At 45.9% G+C, this 10,022-nt stretch overlaps 1 protein-coding gene across 2 annotated transcripts in view; it reads left to right on the forward strand.

The window, feature by feature from the left end:
- Positions 1-8,278, forward strand: part of Afap1l1 (actin filament associated protein 1 like 1) — a 56,458-nt gene extending 48,180 nt beyond the window's left edge. The window contains exons 16-19 of one of the 2 annotated variants that reach the window (XM_057789220.1): positions 564-740; positions 3,193-3,371; positions 5,081-5,209; positions 7,039-8,278. In XM_057789220.1, the coding sequence (XP_057645203.1) occupies positions 564-740; positions 3,193-3,371; positions 5,081-5,209; positions 7,039-7,062 (509 nt within the window). In that variant the 3' untranslated portion in view covers positions 7,063-8,278. The remainder of the gene's footprint in view (positions 1-563; positions 741-3,192; positions 3,372-5,080; positions 5,210-7,038) is intronic. The other variant, XM_057789221.1, reaches the window with a different exon arrangement.
- The last annotated feature ends 1,744 nt before the right edge of the window (positions 8,279-10,022 follow it).

Consider the following 10,022-nt stretch of genomic DNA (forward strand, 5'->3'; position numbering starts at 1 on the left):
GTACTTTTTCTTGATTATCTCCTTTAAACCTCACTGCCTCCTGGAAGCTAAATGTTTTTTTTTTTAATTATTTATTTATTATGTATACAATATTCTGTCTGTGTGTATGCCTGCAGGCCAGAAGAGGGCACCAGACCTCATTACAGATGGTTGTGAGCCACCATGTGGTTGCTGGGAATTGAACTCAGGACCTTTGGAAGAGCAGGCAGTGCTCTTAACCTCTGAGCCATCTCTCCAGCCCCTGGAAGCTAAATGTTATCAATATCTTTTTTTGTGTGTAAGGACACTGAGGTTTTGGGGAAAGGCACAAAAGCACACCAGATCATATCGGTGTGACGTCACACATCCAGGGAAGAAAGAATGCAAACCCAGGTCTGCCTGGTTCCAAGCCCCGTGCTGTGCTGCTCCCCTGTTCTTTCCTATTCCTCAGGGGAGTCACACTAGATACACTTACGTGAGTGGACCTAACCATCCATATGTTACGGATGAAGTCGAGGTGAGAGGCATGTGTGCCTCATCAGAGGTCAGACCCGCAGACCTCTTGCTGTCCTGTATCTCTGTAGGTGCCAATCAGTACAAATATGGCAAGAACCGGGCTGAGGAGGATGCCCGCAGGTACCTGGTAGAAAAAGAGAGGCTGGAAAAGGAGAAGGAGACGATTCGGACGGAACTGATGGCTTTGCGACAGGAGAAGAAGGAACTGAAGGAAGCCATCCGGAACAACCCAGGTACCTCCCAAGGTGTGGCCCTGAGTGCACAGGAGTGGCTCAGCCTGAGACCTCCCCTGGCACAATAAGGGGAGGCCTTTTACACAGATCTCCTAGTTTTCCACTCAGAAAACTTCGCCCCCTTCTCATTATCATTCATCCTGACTCAAGACAGTGTTGGGAGCTTAGTGAGTTCTTCCAGATAGAGCATGAGAAGCCCCCCAGTACTGTGGACCTCCCTGAGTCAGAGACAGCCTGACTACAGCGGCGTGGCGAGCAGAAGCATGCCTCGGCATCTTGATAATAAGACTGTTTGGGTGCTGCATTTATTCACTCAGCTGTAAGGCAGTGGTCCAGGGCTAGGTTTGATGAACACTGATCTTTTCCAGGATCCCCTTCTGAAATCCAGCGACCTCACCAGGCCCTGCCTGCTCTGGGCTTCTCTAACTACATTTTCCACTATGTTTCTCTGCATCCTTTACCTAGTGGTAGTTGACCACACTTCTGCCTGGCCGTCTCCCACATGTTCCGGGGAATAGGGAGTCCTACCTTACAGAATACACATGGCTCTTTTAGAGCGTTGAATCTATGAGCCCTTCCCTAAGAACAAAACACTTCATCAGAACGGTACAGACAAATTCAGTGGCCCAACCCTAGAGCCCATCCATAGATCACTACAGGCCTAAGATAAGGACTCTGGTAAACCAGAGAATGAACACTTGGAACCTTGTGTGGTAGAACACACCTCTGGTTCTAGCAGGCAAATGGATCTCCATGAGTTGGAGGCCAGCTTGATCTACATACCAAGTTCTAGGACAGCCAAGGTTACATAGTAAGACCCTGTATCCAAAAAAAAAAAAAAAAAAAATTAAATGAGCAAGAGAATAAACAACATGGGAGGATGGCAAGGGAAAGCAGCTTGATTTCAGTATAAGGAAAATGTGTGGGACTAGGGATGTAACTCAGTGGTGGAGCACACGCACTTGCTAGCATGTGTAAGGCCCTGGACTCAATCCCCCATAAACAAGCAAACCAAGGACAGGAACTTTCCAGCGGTAAGAGCCATGATTTGGAACAGCCTGACTATCCAGCCAATGTTTTTGTCTTTATCTATTTGCAGTATGCATAAGTTGTTATATTCATTACTTTTACTTCTCATACACATATACATATAAGATTACACAAGCAAAGACCTTTGCCTGATTTCTTCACTGATCCATCCCAAGGGTCTAGGACAATGCTTGATATGTAGTAAGAATTCAATAAACCACTACTAAAGCAATGAATGGATGCATCTAATATGACTGTAAAGCTTTCTAGTGGAAGTTAAAGGATGGAGAAGATTCTGGACTGAGCTAGAGCTGTAGCTCCTTGGTAGAATGTCTACTTGGCATTCACAAAGACCTAGGTTCAATTTCCAATACCACATAAACCAGGCATGGCAGCACACACCATAATCCCAGCACTTCGGAGGCAGGCATTTTCCATTGTACAGTCTGAGGCAAGTCTGGGCCGTATGAGACCCTGTTTTCTGAGTGTTTTAAGATTTTTTTTAAAGATTTTTATTTGTTGTGTATACAGTGTTCTACCTGCATACAGGCCTGCAGGCCAGAAGAGGACACCACTGTAGATGGTTGTGAGCCACCATGTAGTTGCTGGGAATTGAACTCGGGACCTTTGGAAGAGCAGTCAGTGCTATTAACCCCTGAGCCATCTCTCCAGCCCCCTTAAGATTTTTTAAATAGCTTTTTTTTTTAATAGAGGGCTGTAGGTGTAGCTCTGTGGCAGAGCCCTTCCGAGTGTGCAAGCACTTGGGTTCAATCCCTACTCCTCTACATACAAATGGAGCTTCTTAGTATGACAGAAGCATTAATAAAGATTTGTCAGTTTAAACTATATAAGCACAAGGTCCTCCCAGAAAACCTGGACTGTGGAAAGCTCTGAACCATGACTCCAGTTCACAAGTAACAGAAACCAACATCACACACAAAACTGCAAGCTGAAAACTGAGAGATCAGACTGTGGTGAAGTACAGGGAAACAAATGACCTCATTCTCTTCCCCTTTGTGGTGACGTAGAGACTGCGCAGTACAAGCCTTTACCCAGTCCCCCAGCAAAAGGGAAAGCCTCTTCCCAGTGACTACCACCAAAATCTCAGGCTTCACTCCATTCAAGCCAACCCTAAAGTCTAAACCCATCACTGTGAGCGGAAGATGAGAGGTGATCGTGGGCCAGGCCCCTGAGTTACATGGGACCCACCTACTCAAACTGTAGGAAATGAGTGGGCAACCATGGTTCTGCAATGGACTATTAGGGTACTGTTTCCTAAAGATGGAGACTAGGCAGTTAAAGACCACACCACAGAGTGTGGCGGTAACCCACCTCAGAATCTTTTACCTACACCCGCACTGCTAGAAAGGTCTTCCAGGAGAGACAGCAGCGCCTGAGGCCCCACAGACTTTTTCATCAGTTTCTCTGGGCTCAGGAGCAAAGGTGAAGGCCATGGAGGAGGCTGTGGCCACTCTAGAGGCTCAGTGTCGTGCCAAGGAGGAGCAGAGGATCGACCTGGAACTGAAGCTGGTGGCTGTGAAGGAGCGCTTGCAACAGTCCCTGGCAGGGGGCCCGGCCCTGGGCCTGTCTGTGAGCAACAAGAACAAGAACCAGGTGAGTCCAGTGCCTCCCCCGGGGTGGCCACTTCCGAGCCCCTCTCTGCCACTCCACAGTTTGTTTTCATTCCCAGTTAGGACAGTCAGAAGCGTTTCCAGAAAATTCCACATGTCCCAAAAAGGACTACCCCATTAGGAAGCATTGTTATAAATTGCCAGTGGTCATATACATTCTTCATCTGCTTAATACTGATCCACTAGAGGGGAATATATGCATATAGGTGTGCTTGTTTGTATAATGTCTATCTTCTGCCCCAAGTATTTTGTGTTTTCATTAAGACTTGAGGCATGAGCACATGCCTGGCATAGATGAGGCATTAGGTTAGATCCCCAGCACCAAACACACCCCACGAGAGTTAGACTGTGTTTATCATAGCCCTGCCTCTTACGGAGTCTGGTTGATAGGACTATGCCAAGTGTTTGCTGGATGATTCTATGCCCTCTCTGTGCTCAGACAACGAAACTGGCTCTTCTGATAAGTATGGGCTGTGCTCCCAGCTACTCCCTGTGAGCAGACCACACCCCGTGATCTGAAGCCACCCGATACTTCCTCTCTTTGGGGGCATCCTTAGCTTCATTTTACAGATGGAGAACCTGATTCCCAGAGGGCTGGGGAAGCAGCTGGAAGCCATTCCTTCTTAACAGCTACTGCTTCTCAGCAGCGCCCTCAGTGCCTTTTCCACGCCACCTTTGATCCTTTTAATTATCCTCTGGAGGTAGAAAAACTTAAGTCTTTTCTAAATGCCTTGCAGAGTTAGCTGATAAGATTTCACACTGCCTGAGTTAGGGTCACTAACTGCTGTGAGGGAACATCATGACCAAAAAGCAGGTTGGGGAGGAAAGGGTTTATTTGGCTCACACTTCCACATCATTGCTCATCATAGAAGGAAGTGGGGACAGGGACTCAAACAGGGAAGGAACCTGAAGGCAGGAGCTGATGCAGAGGCCATGGAGGTGGGGGTGCTGCTTACTGGCTTGCTCAGCTTGCTTTCTTCTAGAACACAGGTCATTAGCCGCAGGGATGGCACCACCCACAATGGAATGGGTCTCCCCCCTCCCATCAATTACAAATCAAGAAAATGACCTACATGTTTGGCTGCAGCCCGATCTTATGAAGGCATCTTCTCAATGGAGGCTCCCTCCTCTCAGAACCTTGTGTCATCTTTACATAAAAGTAGACAGCACACACACACTTACAGAGTTGAATATTAAGCAGTTATCTGGAAGATTTAACAGGTGAAGATAGAGTAGACATTAAGACAACACCAGGGAGAAGTTAAGCACATGTACATGAAGCTCTGCATTTAATCCCTAGCAGCGGTACCCAGAAAAAACAGGGTAGCTATGGGATTTGAATCCCAGCTCTCATACTAAGCAACCGTGTCACCCTTCACAGAAACTTGACCTTCCTGATTTCATCTGTAAAATGGGGCAGTTAATAAAAAGTACCTACTTTACAGGCTCATGGAAAAGCCCACTCATACAATGTCTGCCTGGTGCATAGGGAGAGCTCTGTGACTTTGCCTGCCACTGTCTTTACTCCCAGACCCCAGCATCTTCTGCCACCCTGCCCTGTTCCGTGCTGGCATGCTTGCCTAGTGCTTTCTCATTTAAAGTTCACTCTTCCTTCTAAGCACAGGTTGGGTGCAGGTAGACAGCACTGTATCTCACCTACTCACTGGTTTGGTTTGGTTTGCCCATGAACAGGAAACTACAAATAAACCCCAAAGCACTGCCGCAGAGCAGTCTCTCCCTGTCAACTGTGTTTCTGAGCTGAGGAAGAGAAGTCCATCCATTGTCACCTCCAACCAAGGAAGGGTGCTCCAGAAGGCCAAGGTAAACCCAGAAAGAGCTCAGCTAATGGCAACTCACTGGTCTGGATCTTTTTATACAAGATGCATCACAAAATCCAGATGCCACCCAGAGAGAAAGGTGGGGAGCTGCTAGTGCAGCCATGCAGTAAAGCCGGAAGACTCCTCACCCTGCATTAACATGGTTTTAACAAGCTGCCATCTGGCTTCTGAACCTAACAGCATTTCTGGTAGTGGGGAGACAAGATTGGGGGTGATACCTGGCCCACAGTAAACAAGAAAGCGACACAAGGACACAGAGGCTCGGGGCTCACTATATGACACTGGTCCTTCACATCTTTGTGTAATTCTTGGGGACGGCTGTTAAGAACATTTTGGGCTTTAGAAAGGTATGTATTGGAAACACTGCAACACATTTCTCAAGCATATGAGTATCATGTAGAGCATAGAGCAGAAAATGCCTTCTATCGGGCCACATTGGGCTTTGCCACCAAATGAGCTTGTGCCAAAACACCTAGAAAATATGCCTATTTCAGGGTTTTCAGGATTTCAGAATACACAGGTAAAATGGTATAGAACTGAAAAACAAATTCAACGTTGAACATGGTGGCTCACGCCTACAATCCTAGCGCCTGAATCTGAGGCAGGGGAAGCTAGACCAACCTGGATTATATAGTGAGACCCTATCCCCCCGTCAAAAAAAAGATAGCAAGCTCAGCCAGTCTGCCCAGTAAGCTGCTGCAAAAGCTAACACTGATGTCTGCCTGGGTAGTTTGATCTATAAGTACCCAACCTTACTAAGAAATGTGGGGGCCACGGGGTTTCCTCTTCTTCAAGATGAAAAGCTACACAGCAAGGAACCCAAACCAGCCTTTCTTTCTCTTGGGGACTTGGGAAGATATGACTTCAAATGCATACATACATGAAGACTGTGATGCCAGGTCATAGTAAGTACTGTAAAATGAGGCAGAGGAAGAGAAGGGTGACAAGTGACTGGAATGGCTATTTTCACCATTGACAACTAGTGCCTTTGCAGAGGGTCATACACAAGCCATATACATATACATATGCACATACATATACCAGGGGAGAGTGTGAGGAAACCAAATGGGGCTGGAGGGACGAGTAATCCAGAAGGAAAAGAGCGTGTTCCAAGTCCTCCCTTGTTTGTGGACAAGCAGGTGGAAGGGTGAGCATTAAGAGTGAAAGACAAACGCTGGGCAGTAGTGGCACACGTCTTTAATCCCAGTACTTTAATCCCAGGCAGAGACAGGTGGATCTCTGTGAGTTCAAGACCAGCCTGGTCTACAGAGAGTTCCAGGACAGCCAAGGCCACACAGAGAAACCTTGTCTCAAAAATAAAACAAAAAACAACAGCAACAAAAAAGACACATGTTCTTGCAGAGGACTGGGGTTCAATTTCCAGCACCCACCTGGTGGTTTACAACCATCTGTAACTCCAGGGATCTGATACTCTCTTCTGAGCAGGCACACACATGGTGCACAGACATACAGGCAAAACATGCATATATATACAATAAACAAATCAACAAAATTTAAAAAAGAAAATCTGGCTAGGTGTGTAATCCCAGCACTTTGGAGAATCGCTGTGAATTTGAGGCCAGCCTGATCTATATAGTGAGACCTTGTCATCACTACCACACAACAGAAGGCTATCCTGACTACTCTGCTGGGAATGGAGAAAGGGACTAAAGGTCACAGACACTGAGGAGCAGGGCCCCGTGGTCTCTGGCCTGGCCTGGCCAGTGGAGCTGTTCATACTGAATGCAGTAAGTGTTCCAACCTACGGTCCCACCTCAACAACTGACTTTTCCCCATCTTTCTGTGCTTTAGGAATGGGAGATGAAAAAGACCTAGGAAGGGTAAGAAGTCCATCCTGAAGGAGTATCAGCTTGTCCATCTAATGAGGAAATGCTTTCTTCACAAAGACATCAGGGAAAGACCTGGAGCACCCAGAAGATCAGCTTGGTCGTCTGCATGATTTTAGAGACTGTGGGAAGGGAGAAGTAGAAAGCGTCCTTCTGGCTTTATAGAGGGTGGAGGTGGGAGTGGCGGGAGATCGACTTGTTCGTTCACGGTTGTAAAGGCTTTGTTAGGTCTCTCTGCCTTCTGAAGCAATGAAAGCATATGTGAATAAGCCATCCCATCCTTTCTCAGCATCCGTCCCAGTCCTTAAGGCAAAGGAAGACAGCACTGAAGCACTGGTAGTGTCATGATGAAGAAGACACCCCATCACCTGAAAACACTTAAGCAGACTGCATTTCTACTGGGCCTTACAGACGACCTTTGAGCAGGGGTAATGGACTGGAAAGTTGATATTATCCCTGTGTGCACAACAGTGAACAAAAGCTATTAAGAACCTAAAAATTCCAGTCACCCAGTGGTGTTGCCACACGCCTTTATTCTCAGCACTTGGGAGGCAGAGACAGGCCGATCTCTGTGAGTTCGAGGCCAGCCTGGTCTACTGAGCGAGTCCCAGGACAGCTGGGGCTGTTACACAGGGAAACCCTGTCTCGAAAAACCAGAAGAAAAAATATTTCAGTCATTCTTCATCTGTTTTATAGCCAGGCAAAGTATAGCCACTAAAACCTTCCATGTTTGAGCATTTTAAAATCATGAGTATTCAGAGAGGAAAGAAAGTTAAACAGCTGGCCCATTGTAAATGCACAGTGGTAGAAGTATGGAGTTCAAATGCCCACGTACTGTTGCATTCTTTGGAGGATGGAGTCATTTGCTCAGTCAAGTCCTTACCTATTGAATGTGACACTAAGGCCCCTGGGGCTATGGTTGGAAGACTAAGTCTTCAGCCTAATGAAGTCTTTATCTTGTACTAGGAGGCCCACAAGTTTGTCTCTGTATCTGCTGTGACGGGAAACTGTTGAAGAAAGCCAACGGGAGGATGGCTCACTTCTGCTCACCATGAGGGTGCTAAGCCTTTCCCCAACACTTGATATTTGTATAGGACCTCAAGTCCTAGCAACGTCTTTTCTATGCCATTCATGACTGTCTCAACACTGGGCGTTTAGGGCGTTTTTTAACATATTCATCTCCAATAAAGATGAAAATGCTCAACTCTGAGAGGTCGGAAGATAGCTGGCACTTGGGGGTTAGAGGGAAGATGTGTGTCTCAGAATAACCAGTTGGCTAGTCTTGATGTGTTACCCATCTAAGGTTTACATACTTCAGCCTCATTGAAACCTTACCAGCCTTTGCAGTAGCTTGAGACCAGAGCAGGAAAATCAATCACCTCACTGGTAGGACAGACACATTGGAGTCATGGTCCTGGATTCAGATGGGGCAGACGGCTGCTAACTGAAGGATAATCTCAGGAAAGTCATTCAACCCCCCGCCCCAGCTCTCATGAGAACAGGCTGTGATTGTACTCTCCTCCCAAGAATCCTGGTGGGTAGCTAATAAGATAATTCATGAGAAGCATCTTCTATATTGTTTAAGGTTGGAAATACTCAAGTCAGAAGTAGATTTCAGTATCAGCTAAATGAGAAAGGTCTGACTCCAAAACCTTCGTTCTTTCTGTTAAAGAAAAAATAATTTATCAGATATTAACAGCTACCAAAAGGCATCCAATCCAAAGGGAGGGTTTTCATTCCAAACTGCACTTCTGTTTCTTCAGTGACTAACAGTCCACATTAGCCAGTGCTCATGTTAAGATGGATATTCTACACTGGTGCCCACCACTGTGTCTTAAGAATCTGTCACACTCTTTCTTAGGCAGCTATTTTAAGGTTAAATGCCTTTTCAAGAGTAAATCTTGGGCTCAAAGAAGGAAGGGCCCTACATCATTAATCATTAACACACATGAGGACACGCCACCTGTCAGACACCAACAGCCTATGTCACCTGAGGCCCATGCCGAGGGCACACCTAGTGCTTGCCTTCATATTCGACTGCTGCCTTCTTGAAAATGTTTCTCCTTACTAGTTTTTCAACAAGAGGTTCTGCATTTTATTCTTGCCTTTTAAATAATGTAGCCAGAATCCAGCAAGATAACTCAGAGGGGATAAGGAGCTTGTTGCCAAGCCTGGGGACCGAGTTTGACCTCAGAACCCCTATGACGAAAGAATGGAACCAACTCCCAGAAGCCGCCCTCTGACCTCCACACAAACACTGACACTCATAAACACACACATTCAATGTAAAAAATATTTTTAAGATAGTGTAGCCAGCTCTGATAGTTATTGCCTTTCTAAGCATTATGCCTGTACTTTACACTAAGATTCTGTGAGATAAGTTTAAAAGGTTTTTTTTTTTTTGCAGTTTCATGTGATTCTAGAACCCTTATTTCTTAACTACAAATCTTTTGTCTTCTGTGGATCTCCATTCAGAAGCACACTTGCACCTAATAAATACGTGAATAAAAGCCAAATTCAAGGTAGCCTGGTTTACATAGCAAGTTTTAGGCCAATCAGGGCTACACACTGTCTTTAAAATGTACATATGCACACAAACTTATGTACATGTACATGAGTGAATTAACATATACGTGTTTCTGTGTGTGTACATGTGGTCTGAGTTGTGTAGCTAAAAGAACTGTGAGCAAACCGCTAAAGACACCAGCTCTTGTACTTGATTGCTAAAATGCCTTCTCAGACCACAGTTCTAAGAGGAACTTAATGTTCCAGCCTACCCAACACTGAAGTGTTAGATTCTTCATGTCCCTCATCCTCACTGGAGAGAACCTTACACTGTTCAGAGTCTCAAGTTTCTTAGCTGAAGGGTTCATAACCTCCCCACCTAAACTGCATTCTCATAGAGCGCCACATGAAGACAACCATGTTGTTGGCTGTCACATCTAAGAT

Source organism: Chionomys nivalis, chromosome 14 (assembly GCF_950005125.1).
Source record: "Chionomys nivalis chromosome 14, mChiNiv1.1, whole genome shotgun sequence".
NCBI classification, from domain to species: domain Eukaryota; kingdom Metazoa; phylum Chordata; class Mammalia; order Rodentia; family Cricetidae; genus Chionomys; species Chionomys nivalis.